At 43.2% G+C, this 19,854-nt stretch overlaps 1 protein-coding gene across 1 annotated transcript in view; it reads left to right on the forward strand.

Moving 5' to 3' along the window:
• CACNA2D3 (calcium channel, voltage-dependent, alpha 2/delta subunit 3) overlaps window positions 1-19,854 on the forward strand; it is an 855,054-nt gene that overhangs the window by 368,591 nt on the left and 466,609 nt on the right. The window contains exon 6 of the mRNA XM_015410013.1: window positions 14,235-14,366. Within this exon, the coding sequence (XP_015265499.1) occupies window positions 14,235-14,366 (132 nt within the window). The remainder of the gene's footprint in view (window positions 1-14,234; window positions 14,367-19,854) is intronic.

Below are 19,854 nucleotides of genomic sequence, written 5' to 3' on the forward strand. Positions count from 1 at the left end.
TAAACCAAGCATAATGAAACTAGGTATAGGATGCCTTCATAAAATTAAATGCACACCCTTGCAAGTCATAGAGATGCTATCTGAAAGAATGATGATTGGGAAAACAATTCACCAGATACAATAGCTGCCATGAAAATGTGCATTTGGAAGCTAGTCTAAACCTTTACACTCAATAGCAAATGACATCATGACTATGGCTTTCTGAAGTCCTTTGGGATTGGCTATGCCAGGCATATGTTCAGATGGTTGTGAGTCAAATGTAAATATTGTACAAATTGTTTATAGTGTGGTAGAAAGGTTTAAAGATGTACTAAGATACATACACTTTTTCTCATGCGCATTTATGCTGTGGTATGGTTTCTTCACTTTGTCTGTTATTTTAGAATATGGTAATCATTCTGTTTTCTTCTGCTATGTAGAACAGACCTCTCTTTGATTTTTCTTGGAACTGTCTTGTATAAAGAATGAAAAAACACATGCTCTGCTCGCCTAGCATTAATGCTAAGCTAAAATGTAAAACACTTAGGAATTATGTTTGTCTGAATAATTATGAAGGTTTTTTCCTCTTTTTATATGGTCTGACCTTTCTCTTTCTAAAGGTTTTAATTTGGCACAATTCAAAATAAGGCATTTAGATCTTGAATTCAACTGAATGTATAATATCATGCGATCAGTTTTGTAGTTCCATGCAATGTACATTAAAATGTTGGAGAATTTTAAAGAAGCAACACAATCTTAAGTGGGTTTTCTCAGGAATAACTGCGAAATGAGTTTATTGATTTAAACAGAACTTTTTTGTTGTTCAGTCACACAGTCGAAGGCAACTCTTCTCGACCTCATGGACCATATCACGCCAGGCCCTCCAGTCTTCCATTGTGCTCTGGAGTTTGCTTAATTTCATGTTTGTTACACCGATAACACTGTCTAACCATCTCATCCATCCCCTTCTTCTTATTCCTTCAATCTTTTCCAGCATCAGGGTCTTCTCCAGTGAGAGCTCCCTTCTCATTTGGTGGCCAAAGTTTTTGAGCTTCAGCTTCCATATCTGGCCTTCCGGAGAACGGTCAGGGTTGATTTCCTTTAGGATTGACTGATTTGATCTCCTTGCAGTCCAAGGGACTCTCAAGAGTCTTCTCCTACAATGGTCCTCCGAGTTAAATTCACCCATTCCCATCCAATTTAGTTCATTGATTCCCAAGATGTCGCTGCTCAGTCTTGCCATCTCATTTTTGACCACGTCAAGCTTATCTTGATTCATAGATCTTACATTCCAGGTTCCTATGCAGTATTGTTCTTTGCAGTATCGGACTTTCCTTTCACCATCAGACACATCCACAGGTGAGCATCAATGTTCCCTCTAAGCTGAGTTAGTGTGAGCTAGCTCACAGTTTTTTAGCCTCTGGCTCACACATTTTTGTCTCGGCTCAGGAAGGATGGCTCCTGAGCAAACTAATTTATGCAGCAGCCAAATCACTCGCTCACAACTTGAATGCCAGTAGCTCCCAAAGTAGAATTTTTGCTCACTAGTCTCCAAACCTTAGAGGGAGTATTGATGAGCATCCTTTCAATTTTGGCCCAGTCGCTTCATTCTTTCTGGGGTTACTTGTACTTGCCCTCTGCTCTTCCCCAGTAGCATACTGGACACCTTCCAACCTGAGGGGCTCATCTTCCGGTGTCATATTTTTTTGTGTTTTGTTACTGTCCATGGGGTTTTCTTGGCAAAGATACTGGAGTGAGTTGCCATTTCCATCTCCAGTGGATTGCATTTTGTCTGAGTTCTTTACTGTGGCCTGTCCATCCTGGGTGGCCCTCCGCTCTCTCAGCCCGCAGCTTCATCACACCACGCAAGCACCCTCACCGCATCAAGGCAGCGATCCATGAGAGGGAAATAGAACTTACTTCCTAGTTAAAAGTTGCAGCCCTAAAAATTAAACAGAATTTACTCCCTAGTTAATTTTTAGGGTTGCAACTTTAATCTGAGTGGTTCATAATTCTTAATTCTGTATACATTCCCAGTCATAAAGTGAGAAATCCATGGAAGTTCATCATATTTTAGCATTGTGCCTCCATGAAAAGAAGAGATATGTGGGCTTGCTTTAGGGCCAGTCATACTCCAACACAATTTGAAGCACTTGTTTTGGGATTACACAAGGAGACTCCATTTTCTTTACTTCAGTGTCTGTGTGGTGCAGTTGGGAGGGAATATTTTAGCTTTTTGTTTAAGATACACAAAAATGCCAAGGCCTGCACTAACTTCTAAATCTTGACACTTAATCTTTATCTTAATTTCCCTCTTGCCTAGGATTATCCTTTAAGATATATATTGTGTGTGTATATAAATTAAGTAAAATACAAAAAGTAGCAGAGGAAAATATGGGGTATGGAATAGGGAAGGGCATGAACTGGGAAAATGTGGTTCAGTTCAGTTCGGTTCATGGTTGATTCTTTGGGGAGCCGTAACTCAGACCTCATAAATGCAATCCTCACCAAACTTGGAGGCCAGGTAGAGGAGAGTCAGCCAGAGATCCCCTGTGAGTTCAGTGTCTCTAGCTTGCACAGGATCTATTCTATACACTCCTGAGCCTACTGAACCTCCACCTGTCAAAATGACAATGCAGTCATGAACTTCCTGCCATGATCTTCACTTCACGAACCACCCAAAATTCACCATGAACTTTAATTCATGAGCTGGTTTGTGCCCATTCTTAGTATGAAGAAGAAGAAGAAGAGATTGGATTTACACCCTGCCCTTCACTCAGAGTCTCACAGTTGTTTACAACCTCCTTTCCCTTCCCCTCCCCACAACAGACACCCTGTGAGGTGGGTGGGGCTGAGAGAGCTCTTTTGAGAACTGTTCTTTCAAGGACAGCTCTAACAGAACTATGGCTTGCCCAAGGTCATCCAGCAGCTGCATGTGGAGGAGTGGGGAATCAAACCCAGTTCTCCCAGATTAGAGTCCGCACACTTAACCACTATTTTACCAGCCCAGGAAGCTGTGCCTAGACTGCATCATACAATCAGCTAACTGAGCCACCTTGTTTAGTCTAAGTCTCCAGCTTTTATTTTTTTAAACTATTTCTTACCTATCTACTATGTAGGTTGAATTTATCTGGGACAGGGAGAAACATCTGACCCTAAGCCACAGGAGTCAATGAAAGGATTGTATTCCCTAAAAAGAATTTTGGCAACAACAGAAAAAGTGTTGCTCTGACATGGGACCCAGTGTTCAACTCTTGCTGTTTGGGGAAGTGAAGAAGCTTCTGTTATCTTGTCTTAGATATTGCAGAACAGTTTTCTAAAGTCTGGTAGATTGAGGCTAGTTCACTAGTTGTGGCTAGACAATATTGGAGAAAGGTTTTTGATAAGGTGTCCTCAGTATATAGCACTATCCGCTCTCTCTTTCTCTATCCTCAGAATGGGAAAGATTTCAGGAGAAGTGAGGGTTTATGGCCAACCTATTGAAATAAAAAGTCTGACATTCACCATGTTCTTTGTTCTAATTGCAGCATGAAATGAAACAGAATTAATTATTGCCCAGACACAAATTTGTAATGTTCATGAGCTTGGATAAATTAGCAGACAAGGTTGTCCAGACATACTTCATCATGATTATGTTGATATATTCAGAAAATTGTTACAGTAATGCACATAATCAGGCTTTGAGGCATCAGAAAGAATAGAAGCTATGCATAGCTGCACATACACTCACTGGAAATCAGTAGCATGAGTTTTATAAATGTTTCTAGTTCACTGTGAATTGTCTGAACATCTGGAGTTTTGCAGAGACAGCCACAGTTTGACCCATGAAAGCACTTAATCAGGATATGATTAATACATAGTCAGTATTTGTAAGTCTCCCATCTCTTTTGTTTCAGCTGTAGATGGTTATATTTACTATTGAGCACTAGTAATACTACTACTAATAGTAGTATCTGCAGAAGGGACCTCTAAATCTCATTTGAAATACTTAATTCCAAAATAAACAGGTCAGTTAAGCTTGACTCATGTTTCTGTACCTACAGAAAGTGCGTGTATTTTTGTGGGGGAGTAGCCTTTTCATCATTTATAAAGTGCAACAGAATAGATTTCAAACCTATCCATGACTTCTTCAATTTCTGAAGAAGTTGTTTTTCACAGATCTCCTCTCTACTAACAGAGTTATGGTTCTACTAGTCACTAATCCAATCATAGAGCCCTTTAGTGCATGATAATGAACACGCACTCTTTCTACAATGGAGAGCCAGTTTGGTGTGGTGGTTAGGCGCATGGACTCTAATCTGGGAGAACCAGGTTTGATTCCCCACTCCTCCACTTGCAGCTGCTGGATTACCTTGGGTAAGCCATAGTTCTATCAGAGCTGTTCTCTCAAGGACAGTTCTGGAAAGAGCTCTCTCAGTCCCACCTACCTCACAAGGTGTCTGTTGTGTGGAGGGGAAGAGACAGGAGTTTGTAAGCCACTCTGAGACTCTGAGTGAAGGTATAAATCCAATCTCCCCTTCTTTTTTTAAAAAAATCACCTATTACATGAGAAAATCACAAATGGCCTTTTAGCTTTTTAATGACACCACTTCTTATAGAGATGAAATGCCAAAGATTTGCCCCAAGAGCTCATTCCCAGACTGCCATATTCTCTGTGACTTAATTAGCAGTCTGGGGAGGGTTTATATGTTTACTCCTGAGATGAACAAGGATATGCCAAGAGTCTGGGAATAATTAAACATGTTCATGCTTAGTTCGTGTATAGATAAGCTAATAAATCTTTCCCATGTTGCACATTTAGTCAGAGATGTGACTTGTGGGACTGCTCCTCTAGCAAGGGAAGTAGCCCTGTGTGTCACAGATAAGGAGTTATTTTCAGCCTGATTTTGTCTTTTATCCAAAACATATGCCAAGATTCTGAATCCAGCAGGGTACAGATATCAGTTTGCAGTAGAGGGTTTATGAGCTTCACACTGTCTGTCAGAGATGCATCCAGTAAGCCCTCAAACCACGAACAAAATGCATGAGCTGGCTAGGGTGTTTTCAGGTTTTGTCCAGGACTAAGCATTTGGGAATACAGAAAAAAAGAAGAGGGATGACCAATTAAAACTTTAAGGAAAGGGTTTAAGCAGCATTAGGCTCCAGGTATGGATTCAGGTCATGTAAAGACTGGAAACACTTTATGATGCAGAATCATGCATTAAAATTTCCCCTGATCTTTCAGTGATAGTCCTTGTTTTCCAGTCCCTGGCAAATCAGTAACTGTCTCTGTTTTGTCCCAGGTGGGGAGCTCTCTTCTTATTGTAATGTTCACTTTTGCTTTCAGGTCACAAATAACTTTTGCTTTCAGGTCACTCAGATTCACCCAGCAGAGACAGTCGTCTTCAAAACAACATCCATATATTAACAAGAAGTTATATGGATGGGAGCAACTGTTTTCAGGAGCACATGCAGTCTACTATTTTAGCCAACAAACAGAATCCAGCAGGGACTCTCCAACCAATGTGACTAAACCAGCTCACACAACTATCAGAGAGAGGAAAGCAAACTGTTCCTTTGTAATGTATATAACAAATACACCACACTTACAATCTCATTAGTGTGAGTGGCTAGAACTGAATATGTGAATGCCATTCAGTCCCAAACAGCTCTGTAGAAATTCACTGCCTGACATTTCACCTGCAGCTGTTGAGAATATTTTGAATTGAACAATAGGATAATAACAACAAAAATGTAATTGGTTTTAAAGCAGTGGAAAATGTGGTATGGCAAAACAAGATACATGTAGCAGATAGTAGGCAGAAAAGAACCTCTAGCATTGTGTATTGAGTTCAAAACATGATCTCTTATATGTCACTTGGAATGATATAATTATGTTCCCATTTCTATCTGTGAAACACTGAAAGGTATGGATCTGGTCTGTCCCTTTAGAGGGAGACCACTGAGACACTTGGAAAAAAATAATAAGGAGAGGATTCAGGACTTACGTGAAAGTCCATGGCTGAACTTGTGATCTCAGCAGGACCAGTTTAGTGGTCTCTCTTTCTCCCTCTTGCATCTTGCTTTGTGAAGATTGTCTCAAGTGTTGTATGAAAAGGTTACCTGATTCTGGCGGGGGACTGGCAAAACTACTTTTTAAAATTTCAAATGTTACCTTTGCATATAGAAGAAAGAATACTGAAAGAGTGGCAGAATCAGATAAATAAATTTATTGGAATGGTAATATTTAAAATATTGCAAGATGAGAAAAAGAGAGGAGGATCAGCAGTTCCAAATATAAAATTATATTATCAAGTGGCAGGCCTGGTCTGGATTATGGATTGGATTAAAAACCCAAGACAAAGAACGGTAACACTTGAATCAGTAGATTTGGAAGAAGGTTTACAGGATTATTTATGGATTAAGAAATCAATCAAAACAATCATAACACAAGAAAGAAGCCATATAATCAGTGATGAACTTTTGAGAATATGGTTTACACATTGGAATTTACTGAGCCCTTCAAACTCTCCTCTTATGTTCCCAATAGAAGCCTATCATGATAAATACACAAGAAATAAAAATGGCTTTTTAACATATGGTAACATGATAAATGCTCAGGAGAAAATCAAGTTTTGGCAAGGTATTAAAGATGAAGGAATAAATATTCAATGGTTGCTATAGTATCAGTTTCAAGACTAAATAAGATCATTAACACAGAAGGTGGAGCTGTAAGAGATGCAACTGAGTTCAAACAGTGGATTACAAAACAAAAATCATTTACTGTGATGGATATGCAAGATGTTACTCCACCTAGAAACAGAAGAACAAGTGGAAAAAACATGATTAAATGGATGCAAAATTGTAGAGAGCAGATATCTATGGATCAATGGGAATGCTTGGGGGGGGGGAATCAAGTTTACAGCCAGTCAGGCGTTAAGTGAAAATTGGTACAAAATGATTTTAAGATGGTATATAACCCCAAAGGACATTGAAAAAGCAGACAAAAAACTACAAAGGAAAATGCTGGAAATGTTAAGACATTTTTGGTACAGTGGTTAAGTGCATGGACTCGAATCTGGGAAAACTGGGTTTGATTCCCCACTCCTACACTTACAGCTGCTGGATGACCTTGGGCAAGCCATAGTTCTGTCACAGCTGTCCTTGAAAGGGTAGTTCTGGAAAGAGTTCTCTCAGTCCCACCTACCTCACAGGGTGTCTGTTGTGGGGAGGGGAAGGGAAAGGAGTTCGTAAGCCGCTCTGAGACTCTGAGTGAAGGGCGGGGTATAAATCCAATGTCGTCGTCTTCTTCACAGATGGAACTTTTTCATATGTGGTAGGTCTGTAAAAAAGCAAAAAAATATTGGAAGGAAATATATGGGAAAGTGCAGAATATATTAAAATTTAAATTCCCTATGGAAAAAATCTGGAAGAGATATTCAAATACATGGTGACAGCAGCTAGAAGTGTACCCCAACAGAAGTAATTATTATTGCATTTTATAGATAGTGTTTTAAAAATTATAATGAAGGAGGTGTTCTAGAGCATCATGAAATCACTTCCTGTTTCATTTTAGAGGTCTCCATCCTCTCAATGTTCCTGGGGATTGCGAGCCAAGGACTGGCAACTATAGGTATGGCTTTTTGGGTGGGAGCAATCATTCAGGAAAGCCATCCTGAAAACTCTCACTAACAAAGAACCCCATGGAGGATACTATGAAAGTATGTAAAGTTAACTAGAACTCGAATTGTGTTATTTAAAGATAATGCCTACTCTGCTGAGTTGTTTTTTTGCAGTTCCTATTGCTTGTGAGCACTGATTATCCTGCTTTGAACAAGGTCCAAAGATTGCCTTCAGTGGGCTCCATTTCATGTTGTAAATTCTATTCCATTGTATTATTTCAGACTGAATGCAATGCTTGCCTCAGCTCTGCTTTAGATGGTCAATAATATCTGTGACAGCTCCTTAATTGCTACATGTATTTGGACTGTTCCTTGGCAATTATATTTCACATTCCTGTCAGCGTACCTGTTTGTCCAAAGGCTGTGTTTGTATTAAATATCAATAAAGATCCTGATAGCAACTGCAGAAATGGCAGTAAAACAAATTGTACATGTGGCAGTCTTGTCAAAATGATGGAGGAAAAAGGTTTTAATTTTATTGCAAAGGTTGTTGCCAGGAAACTTTTCTGCAACAGCCAAATGAAGGAACACTTTTTCAAGAAGCCGAGGATATTTTTATGCTTTCTGATTCTACCTCTACTAGACTTTCTCAACTAAATCAGTATCTTCTTAAGTACCAATGATTACATGCAAAGATACACAGAAATCAAGGGTATCCTATTGGGGAAAAAGCTATGGATACAATTGGATACAATGGAATATCTCCATTACATTAAGAACACAGAGAATTTTCATACTTTGGTTTGCAGTCAGACTGGTCCAAACCATAGCCCATTGTAGGTTTTTGAGGAGCCATATCTTCTAACCACAGGACATATATCAGCTCCTAAAATAGCAATCTGGTTAAATTGGGGGGGGGCACGCACACTGACAAAACAAATAAGAGTCTCAAATCAGCTGGCTTGCTTAGTATGGCCACTTAGCTGAGGCCACTTGAGACTACTTCTGCAAGAAGAAACTCCCCGGTAAGCAAGGAACAGATCTATAAAAATTTGAATATTATTCCTGATGTTCTGTGGTGGCATGGAAAAATGTATAACAAGATGTAAATAATGTAAGGTGGTCTTAAAATTAGATAGGGTGCAGGTGAGATAAGGAATGCATTATACGGATCAGTTTTGCTAAAATAAAATGGTTGCTGTTTCTTTAAGCTACAACTTCCTAGTTCTGCATGTATGTGCTGTACCTGTTGGAGTGGCATAGCCCTTATCTTGTGACTTTTTCCTCAGAGCTGCAGCTGCTTTAGAGACGGGGTTGACATTATATTGGAGTTGATTAGGCTGATTGTAGTTGTTTAATTAGTCAATCCAATAGGGTGGGTAAATTAGATAGCAGTTTAATTAGCTGGAGAAGGCAATATGGGGTATTTAGTTTAGACAAAGGGTCAGTGATGACCCAGATAGATCTTACAGTTATAGCTTTTGCTGATTGATGGAGAGTGCTGGGGTGAACACCACCGATGAAGGGGGAGCATACAAGGGTCAGGGATACCAGTGATTACAGGGCAGGGGAGATATAGCAGTGGGTGTAGGTGCTCTTCCTTTAATTGGAGTGGAAGAAATCAGAGATATGGAAATACTTCGTGTACACCACGGAGCTGTGAAGGATGAAGCAGGAGCAAAGACGGCTAGAGTGAAGGAGGCGGCGTGCTCTTGACTAAGTATCATGAACATCTTATAGGATGCTTATGAAAGCCTATGAGATGGCAGTGAAGGCTGTGAAGAAGGATTTCTATGTGGCCTCCATTGCATCTGCAAGCTCGTGCCCAGCCCAATTATTTAGTTATTCGGTCCATTATGATTCTGCCACAGGGCAGACCAAATAGTAGGAAATTGGCTATCAGCTGTGAGGCATTTGCGAGCTACTTCACAAATAAGATCATGGCACTCCACCAGGACCTCCCAGCCACATTTGAGACAGTAAAGGAACTGGAAACCCCTGCTGCTGTACTGACCGCCTAACACACCAGCAGACACCTTGTTCGACCTGTTAGGTGCTGTATCAGGCTGGGCATTGGAATATCCCAGGCTCCTGATCCTGGGTGATTTCAAAGTTCATGTTGATGATGCAGCATCTGTCCAGGCCAGGGACCTAGTGTCATCCATGGAGGTACTGGGACTCTCCCAGTTTATATTGACTCCCATGCACCAAGCGGGTCACATGCTGGATTTGGTTTTGGGAATGAGGATACATGTGGATCGGATGATTACAGATGTAGTCCCATGGTCTGACCATTTTGCCCTGAAGGTCTGGCTTAGCATGCCATATCCAACCTGTTTAGGCGGCGAGTGTATGTATGCTCACCCGGGTTGTCAAATGGACCCTAATCAGCTTCAGGAGGCTCTGTGGGATCCAGTGCCCTCTGGTGTCTCATTGGATGAGCTGGTGGAGGTCTGGGATAACTGGCTGTCTGAAGCCGCCGTCACCCTTTGCACCCCCACAGCAAAGCAGCACCATGGTACACCACGGAGCTGTGAAGGATGAAGCAGGAGCAAAGACGGCTAGAGTGAAGGAGGCGGCATGCTCTTGACTAAGTATCATGAACATCTTATAGGATGCTTATGAAAGCCTATGAGATGGCAGTGAAGGCTGTGAAGAAGGATTTCTATGTGGCCTCCATTGCATCTGCAAGCTCGTGCCCAGCCCAATTATTTAGTTATTCGGTCCATTATGATTCTGCCACAGGGCAGACCAAATAGTAGGAAATTGGCTATCAGCTGTGAGGCATTTGCGAGCTACTTCACAAATAAGATCATGGCACTCCACCAGGACCTCCCAGCCACATTTGAGACAGTAAAGGAACTGGAAACCCCTTGTCCGTCTTCTGGTCTGCTATTGGACCACTTCAATTAACTCACCTGGGAGGAAGTTGACAGGACCCTGGCAGCTGTGAGGCCTACTACTTGCCTCCTTGACCCGTGCCCTTCCTGGCTACTGAAATCTTGTGGGGAGAGCATTTGGGGCCCTCTGGAAGAAATCATCAACTTGTCCCTATATACTGGGACTTTTCCAGAGGCTTTAAAGGAGGCGGTAGTTCACCTGCTCTTGAAAAAGCCATCATTGGACCCAATAGTCCTGACCGACTACCGCCCAGTGTCAAACTTACAATTCCTGGGTAAAGTGGTTGAGAGAGCGGTGGCCGAACAACTCCAGGCCTTCCTGGATGATGCTTCCATCCTTGATCCTTTTCAGTCTGGCTTCCACCCTGGCCATGGGATGGAGACAGCTCTGGTCACCCTTACAGATGACCTCCGTAGACATCTGGATCGGGGCGGGTCAGTGCTGCTGCTGTTATTAGACCTAATGGCAGCATTTGATATGGTTGATTATGATATTATGACCCACTGCCTCGCCGACGTAGGAGTCCAGGGGACTGCCTTGAAATGGTTTTCCTCCTTTCTCCATGGTTGGGGACAGAGGGTGGCACTGGGCGAGAGGGTCTCCCCACGATACCTGCTAGAATGTGGTGTGCCACAGGGGGCAATCCTCTTGTCAATGTTATTTAACATCTATATGCGCCCCCTCGCCCAGTTAGTCCGGAGTTATGGGCTGGGTTGCCATCAGTATGCTGATGACACTCAACTTTATCTGTTAATGGACGGTCATCTGTCATCCATTCCTGGAAATCTGGTTGAGGCTTTGGACGCTGTGGCTGGATGGTTGCGGCAGAGTTGATTGAAGTTAAATCCATAGAAGATGGAAATCCTGTACCTGGGTCGTAGGGGTTTGGAGGTGGGCACCAGGCTTCCCACACTGGAAGGGACACCTCTGGTGCCAGCCCAGTCAGTGAAGAACCTGGGAGTAACACTGGATACCTCCTTATCTATGGAAGGCCAGGTTGCTGCAGTCGCCCGATCTGCATTTTTCCATCTTAGGCAGTTCAGGGTACTGAAGCCCTATCTCTCCCCCCAGGACTTAGTTACAGTGACCCATGCAATGATCACTTCCAGGCTTGATTACTGCAACTTGCTCTACGCATGCTTACCCTTGAAGCTGATCCAGAAATTACAGCTGGTACAAAATGTGGCGGTGCATCTGTGCACACAAAATGTGCAGGTTCACGTTCGGCATGTGCTCTGTCAGCTGCATTGGCTGCAAGTTGAGTACTGGATCCGCTTCAAGGTGTTGGTTACCTTCAAAGCCTTATACGGCCTGGGACCAACATACCTAAGGCACTGCCTCTTCCCATATACACCTCGGAGAGCATTACGCTCCGAGAGTCAACATCTCCTGGTTATCCCTGCCCAAAGGACATCCACTTAGCCTCGACCAGGGCCAGGGCTTTTTCTGCCCTGGCCCCCACCTGGTGGAACATTCTCCCTATTGAGATCAGGACCCTGCGGGATCTTATTCAATTCTGCAGGGCCTGCAAGATGGAGCTGTTCCACCAGGCCTTTGGCTGAGGTAGCGGGCATCCACATATCCCCCCCCCAAGGTTGCAGTCTCCCACCTACTGATAAGTGGCCATACCTAGTTACATTAATGGGCTGTATTCTGCCTATGGCAAGCATGACTATTGATTTTATATGTTTTAATGTGTTTATATTGTTATTGTATTTATTGAACTGTTGGGACCCACCCTGAGCCTGTTTACGGGATGGGCGGGATATAAATGCAAAAAATAAAATGAATAAAGTAATAAAATAAACATCTCTTAAACAGAGCACCCCCTGGCTCTTGGTAAAGACTTTCAGAGCATTCCAAAAGCACTACCAAAGAGGCGCTGTTGTAATTTGCTTAAGAGGCTCAGCTGGCTGCCCCAACTTCACCTCTTAAGTAGCTCCAGCCCTATTTCTTGGGGGCTGGATGAAAAAGATCCTAAGGCCATTGGTGGCCTGTGAAGCTGTAGTAAGGATGCCCTGGCAGTAAATTATTGTCATATGTTCTTAAGAATGGAATGGCAGCCAGTCTGCATCAGTAAGCTTTCTTCTTTCCAAACAAATGGCTTGTGCCCTTGGGAAAACTCAGGAACATTTCAGCTTGTACCATCGTTGGGGAGACATCCCGTGTAAGCCCAGGATGTCTTGATTCTGCTTGGTTTTGCTTTTCTTAATGTCCACTCATATTTTAAAAGGGTTTCATTACAAGAAACACATTTTTTAAAATACAGTATATTCTGTTACTGTGAACAGTCTAATTTTTTTTGGCTTGTAAACATAAATATCTAAATGAAAGCTTAGTTCCAAGACACATAGCTGAGATTTTCACTGCTTTTCTTTCCCCTGCTCACCCCCAGTTCTTGATGAATGTTAGGATAGAAAACAATTTACCTTTGTCACACTCCATTAAGATCACCCATTAAGCTATATAATTCCAAACCAGCCATTATCTTACAAGCCACTGGAACAGTTGGGTCAAATGCTGGGCATTGGGCATGTGTTTCTCTGCATGGACTAATGCTTTACAGTTGAATGCCAAGGTATTGCGAGATTTTTAATTATTATTTTCAAGAATTACTTTTCCAAGTTCTATAGGAATCTTTGCTCTTTTCTATGAATATTTTGGTACCTATCTAGATTGAATGGAATTGTCATGTAACCTGGGCAGATAGTATTCCACTGTTATGAGAATACTAGTGTGCTCCCCCAGTCTAAGTAATCTATTGCTGAGGAACGCCAGTAAGTAACTGCAGTTTTAGACTATGGTCCTGGTGGTCCCCAGTGTTCCATTACTTAACGCCTGTCTGTTGGAGCTGGACAGCAAGTGTTCTTCGTGCATACATGGGAATAAATATGCGGCATGTATTAATTTTCTAAATAATTTATGAATGCTTATTTGTTACTGTTTATTTGTTACTGAGAAGATTTATATGCTCCCTCTCCACACAGCTACTTCAAGCGGGTCATAAAGTAAATACAATACAACAAAATAATCAAAAGGAGCATAAAATATTAAGACAAGCTAAGGGCTCACAAATGGTGTAGAAACACAAAAGCAGTATTCAGCAGCCATAAAACGGGCCGTAAAATACAATTAAAGATTATGGAACATGTCAGTTAAAAGCTTAGCTAAAACAAATGTTTTGAGAAGTAAAGTAGGTGCCAGGTGAACCTCAAGGCAGAGGGCATTCCTAAGTGAAAAAAGCCTTGACTAGTTGCCATCCATCTCACCTCTGCTGTTGGGAGCACATAGAACAGGATGAGGCAGACTTTTCCCAACTTGAATGGTGAGCCTCTCTCCTTTCTAGCTTGCCCCTTCAAACATTTCTCATATCCTTGACAATGTAGCTTTGTATGATTACCAAGGTGGGAGAGGCTTGTTATCCTGTATAGCTGCAGGTTAGCACGTCAGATGCCTAGCCAGTTATTCCTACTATTTCTCAGAGGCAGGCTAATGACCCACAGTACACCCTATTCTCCTCTCCTCTCCAATATAGTATAGGTGATTCTCTATTAGCCAGGTTCAACCTTTCCTTCCAGAGTTCTTTGAAAATTCCTGGGTGTATCCTTGCAGATGTAGCTGTCAGTGAACTGATAAAAATGCTAGCAGTGGTCATCTTTCAATCCCGCTTGTCCAGCGTGCCATGCAAGATACCTTTGAATATGAATTACCCATCTCAAGGTTTCTCACTTCTTTGCATTCTTCTTTTTACAGATCCTGCTATTGTGAATGGTGTCTATTGGTCTGAATCACTGAACAAAGTGTTCGTTGACAACTTTGACCGTGACCCTTCCCTTATATGGCAGTACTTTGGAAGTGCAAAGGGCTTTTTTAGGCAATACCCAGGTAAGAAGATACAGTGGTTCCCTGCTTCATTCCCCCCCCCTTAGCTGAGCAGCTCCTTTTTCTTCTTTGTTTCTCTGTCTGTGCCCACTCCAGATCTTTAAACATATACAGATATATTCTGACCCAGTTTAGGATTCTGGGAAACCAAAAAACCCTTTGTTGTTATATGTCTGATTAGGGCACACAAGCGGCCTTAATTCACAATGCATAAACTGTTTTGTTTCATTTTAATGGAAAAACAGTCAAATGAGATTGTGAGGGAGGTTTCAGTTTTAAACTTGGCAGGTGAAAAGGCAACAAGATGGAAACTTCAAGTAATTATATACAATAAATTGTCACAAAAATGTAGTTGTTTTGTTCTACCAAGAGGTGTTTGTAACTGTTGAGAGAGATCACTTGGCTGTCACTCCTTAGATAAATAGGCATAAGCATATTTGTCACAAAATTACTAAGGTCTGTGAAGGTAGGAATATATACACAGATTCCAATTTTCATTCTTTAACACTTGATAGGGATCACCCCCCCCCCTTTGAATTTCTAAGGACAGTAAGGGGCACCGAGCAAAGAAGGAAACAGGAATTAAAAGTTAACATACAGACAACAGATTGGAACAAAACAGGCCACAGCTTTATTGATTACAGCATTAAGAACATTTGGCGCAGCATAGGGGAGGATCCAAACACTGAGCAAACCGACTGATGGCCAATGAAGCCCCATCCCCAGCCTATGTGCTGTGGGAACCAGGAGTGACAAGCAGGTGGTCCCATAAAGGTACAGGCCCCTGCGTGGAACCCTTGTCACCTTGGAGTGGAGCCAGGCAGCCACCCCCAACCTGGGCATGCCACCCCCAAGACCCCATAAGGGGGTCCCCACTCAGGTAGGCAGGCATGCAGGTGCTGCCTCCCCCCCCCAATGGATCCAGACCAATGCCTAAAACCTCCACAAGAGCTGAGCACAGCCCTGCTCCTGCCAAAGCTCCTAATGCTGTAACCAAGAAAGAAGGGTGTCCTGTACACCAAGAAGCCGAAGGTCCTGACCCCAGCAGGACAGGTGTACCTCATTGGTCCTATACAAAGCAGATAGCCTAAACTAAATGTCCAGGTGATGGATGATTGAACCACCAACCGAATCCATGAAGCAGGCTTTTTTCTTTGTTGCGTCAACTTTGTTGCTGTCCCAGCCTCTCTGATGACTTCCAACACACTCCCCCCACCTCCTACACCTAACAGGTGGTTGTCTGTCAGGTGCAGCAGTGGTTGCAGGGTGCTTAAGGCCATGAAGGAGCCTGCCCAAGCAGTAACGCCTTAGTGATCCTGCCAGCCCTGCTTCCCCAGTGGTTTCTAATACTCCTCCTCCCTCCCTGTCCTACACTGGACAGGCAGCTGCCTGTCAGGTGTAGGAGAGGAGGTGGGATGCTTACAGCCGCCGGGGAGGTTTGCTCAGCAGGATTGCCTTAGCACTGCTGTTGGCCCAGCCTCCCCGATGCCTTTAAATACAATCCCCCCCAACACCAGACAGGCCGGTGTCTGTCAGGTGTAGGAGCAGGGCCAGGGTATGAATGTTTATGGAAAGATAGTAAAGGACATTTCTAGGAGCAATTTCAATGCGTGCCTCCCTCATGAACCTGAATAAATGTCCACCACATCACCACTCCCTCACACCAACACCCCCTCACACCTCTCACCTCTTACTGCCCCCAAGAAAGCTCCTGGCAAACGTTGTGCCAGATACACCAATGCTACAAGAAGGAGGCAACTTAGGGATGCAGCAAAGACATTTGCACATAGAACTCCTGCAGTGCACTGAGCTGCACAGGCCAAATACCAGCAAGATCACCCTGAGGTGCTCAGAACAACACAGTCTCCATATGAGCAAAACAATCCAGGAGCACAAGTAGAGAGGCCATCAGTTTCGTGGAAGGTGGCAGGAGTTGACTTAACAGACGACTGCTTCTTAAATGGGCAGTTCTATGTGGCCTGCTCCAGAGTGAGCTCATCAAGCAACCTGGTGATCCTAGCACCTGAGGGCAGAACCACCAATGTGGTCTAGAGTGAGGTCCTTCAGTAGTGAAAAAAAAGTACGTATGTCTCACTTCATTTCTTACACAACAGACTTCTCCATTAGAATTCCTACAACAAATTTCACATTTCAAACTTCACATCATCAGTACTATAACTGAATTTACGGAACTTAAATACCGTAGTGAAGCACAGGTATCAGGCTAGTAATGTATAATGGAGCTGAATGCATTCTGCAATCCTGATTATTTTATGAATCCTAATATCATACTGATATTGGGATTCAGGAATTGGGAAAAACTGATCTTTTTTAGGTTTGGCATACTTTATTTTTTTGCCACACTGCTAATGTGCACCACACAAGTTAGACTAGCTGATGGCCCCACAAACAGAAAGTTGTCCAAATATTGGGTGGCGAAGGGGGAATGGATGCAGTCCTTCACTGCCCATTCAAGAAAAGTGTTGAAAGCCTCAAAGGTTGCACAAGCCACTGAACAGCCCATGGGCATGGCCTTGTCAGTGTACCAGGAGCTGTTAAAACCCCAACAAGCAGTGATCACCAGGATGAATGGGTAAAAGCCAAAAGGCGGACTGCATATCACACTTAGTCATAAGTGCACCAGGGGCACAGGTCCGGATGATATTAACGGCATGATCAAAAGACATGTAATGTACAGAACAGCCATCCATCCAAAGCCTTTTATTGGCATATAAATAAAAAAAATAAAAATACAGTAATCTGAATACACACAGAGTCAAATTAAAATTGCCGAGTAACATCACAGAGTATCGACTCCTGAGGGATGGCCTTATTAACAGTCAAAACCTTGGGGTAGGAGAGGGGGTGGATCAATCAATCATTCACCCGGGGCCTTCTTAGGGACCACCCCCAAGGAAGATACTCTCAGATTTGGTATAGGAGGGGAGCTGAATGGGCCCGCTACCCTACCAGCAGTATACTCTTCGGTCACTTTAGCAGCTACAATATCTGGCAATTCACAGGCTGATTTTAGAATACCAGATTCGAAAGGACCTATAAAAGGAATGTGGAAACCCTGCATAAAACTGTCTCAAAGGAATGCTGCAGTTCAGTTGGGATAATGCTCAAACAACAAACTGAGAGGACCTGGGTGAATGGGTGTGTGTGCCAAACCCAACCCTGAGTCAATTAATTGGGAATTATTTGGAGCTGGAAGTGGTGGAAGCTCTGGTTCTGCCCTCATTGCTGCCTCTGCTGGAGGACCAGCTGCTGTGAAAGAACTAGAGATTTCCGCTGCCCCAAGGGCAACCTACCCAGGCATGGGGCCCAAAGCAGCTATCACAATTGTGGCTAAACTTGCAGTAGGAACACTGACACTTCCCCTGCTTATACTCCCAATGCACCCTGCTGCCAGGATCATGCCTAAAACCTGTCTTAATGACCCTGGAGGGGCCAACCTTGCCCTTCATCTGTGGGCCAACCTATGTCAGCCACAATTTAGCATTAATTAAGTACCTAGCTAAATCATTATGTGAAGCCCATTTAGGAAAAGCTTCATTTGTAGCCGATTGCTGCAGCATCACCAGTCAAAGCTTGAGTATGCAAGACATTTCCAAGGTGGTTGGACAGATGTCACCCATGTTCAGGGTATGCAGACAGGACCACCCCCATGAAAACACTGAAACTCGCTATCCAATTTTAAAAGGTGTGGTCTACTGACCCTTTTTTGACACCTTTCTTTTCAGGGCATGGGCCAACCAAGTCAAACTCAGCCTCGGTTTTGAGCAGGGTAAAAACATCTTTTTCAGGGCATGGGCCAACCAAGTCAAAGCCTCGGTTTTGAGCAGGGTAAAAACATCAACATACTACCTGTCCAAAATCCTTTCCCTTACTTTGCATGGTAAATGGATACCAGGTGGATTATCTGCATCATTAAAGGTGAACCACCCAGGCAAAGCCACAGAGGCCTGGGTAGTTCCCCCAAACAGCAGCAGGGCCATTTGCCCTCCTTCCCCTACTTCTAATAGCCCAAGATGGCAAACTTAGAACCTGTGTACCCAGGACCCCATAATCCCTGGAAGCATGTAAAAACTTCTCGTCAGAGGAAGACTCACCAGAGGACTGCTCGCTGGCGGTAGATTCTGGGGATCTTGCTGATTGGTGTGTCTTGTGCTTGTTACGTTGCCTCTTCTTTTGTGATTTGTGGCCTTTTGGAGCCTCCTCTTCAGACTAACTTGAACTTGATGCATTCGGCAAGCAAGTGTGCCTCTGCCCATTGGGTGGCTATGGGGTCTTTGCTGTTGCATGCTGTGACCCAGAGATCCTAGCTGGTTCAGCCGAACGTTGGGTCAGATGAGATGTAGGCTGAGAACCAAGCTGGCTGAAACACTCGTCAAATAGAAGGAGGGACTGTGAGATGCCCTCAAGAACGGGGTCACTGCAGGCCACAGAAGCCTCCTGGACAACTGCAGGTTCATCAGGCTGGGCAAAGGATTGCCACCCCCAAGGAGCAGGAGCCTCCAGTGGGAACCTAGACTGCTTCCTTGAAGAGGAGGCAGCGGGCTTGGCAGCTGAAACATTGTTGCTCCCAACACGCCATGGAGCAGACTGCACCCTCTTTGTTGCAGCAGCCCTTGTTTTGGAAGGCATGTTCCCCAACTACAAAAACCGTGATTCAAGATCACTGGAACAGACTACACACAAGATTGGAAACTTGTGCACCACGCACAATGTCTCCAGAACGCATACACACAGATCGTGAACCACACTCTATGTATATATTATTTTAGAAATGCAAGGTTTTTAAAATTTAATGGTGCTTGATACAACATTTGTTTCTGTTATGTATTGTGCATACATGTCTGAACTTCGTCTGTTCAGCCATCTAAGGCTGGTATTGTAAAATACACATCCTGATTGGCTACTCTGCGCAGTAGACCAATCAGAACCCAAGAACGGCTCTGGAGGGAACTGAGGCCATTGGTCTTAACGTTTTGATAGGTTCTTAACTCAACAGTGGGCATGGTTATACAAGCCCGGATAGTTTAAAAGAGAGCCTGTTGCTCTCATGTTTTTGTGTTGTTTTTCTGCTACGTTCTAATAAAGCTGAATCACTTGTTCAAGAAGCTGCCTGGAGTCTCATACTTAACAGTTTCTATAAGATTATTTTTAGTAAAGAAAACTGGAAGTTCAGCCTCAGTTTAAAAGACTGCTTATGTCTTAGACTGGACTTGCTATTCACTATATTTGCTGCCATGTTTTTCTATGAATGTATTTGAGAGAGAGAGAGTTCTTTGGTCGCTATCCCATCTGAATGTGTCATTCATCCTCCTCCTTTCATGAAGTTATGTAGCCCAGTTATTTAGCCCAGGAGTACCTGATCTGTGGTGAAAATAGGAGCTTAGGAACTGGATCCATACCTGGATGGAACTATCAGGAGTTGGGAGTGAGCAGTGCAATAGCCAGATTTACAGATGACCCAGTTTGGTGT

Source organism: Gekko japonicus, unplaced genomic scaffold (genome assembly GCF_001447785.1).
Source record: "Gekko japonicus isolate JY-2015 unplaced genomic scaffold, Gekko_japonicus_V1.1 scaffold160, whole genome shotgun sequence".
NCBI classification, from domain to species: domain Eukaryota; kingdom Metazoa; phylum Chordata; class Lepidosauria; order Squamata; family Gekkonidae; genus Gekko; species Gekko japonicus.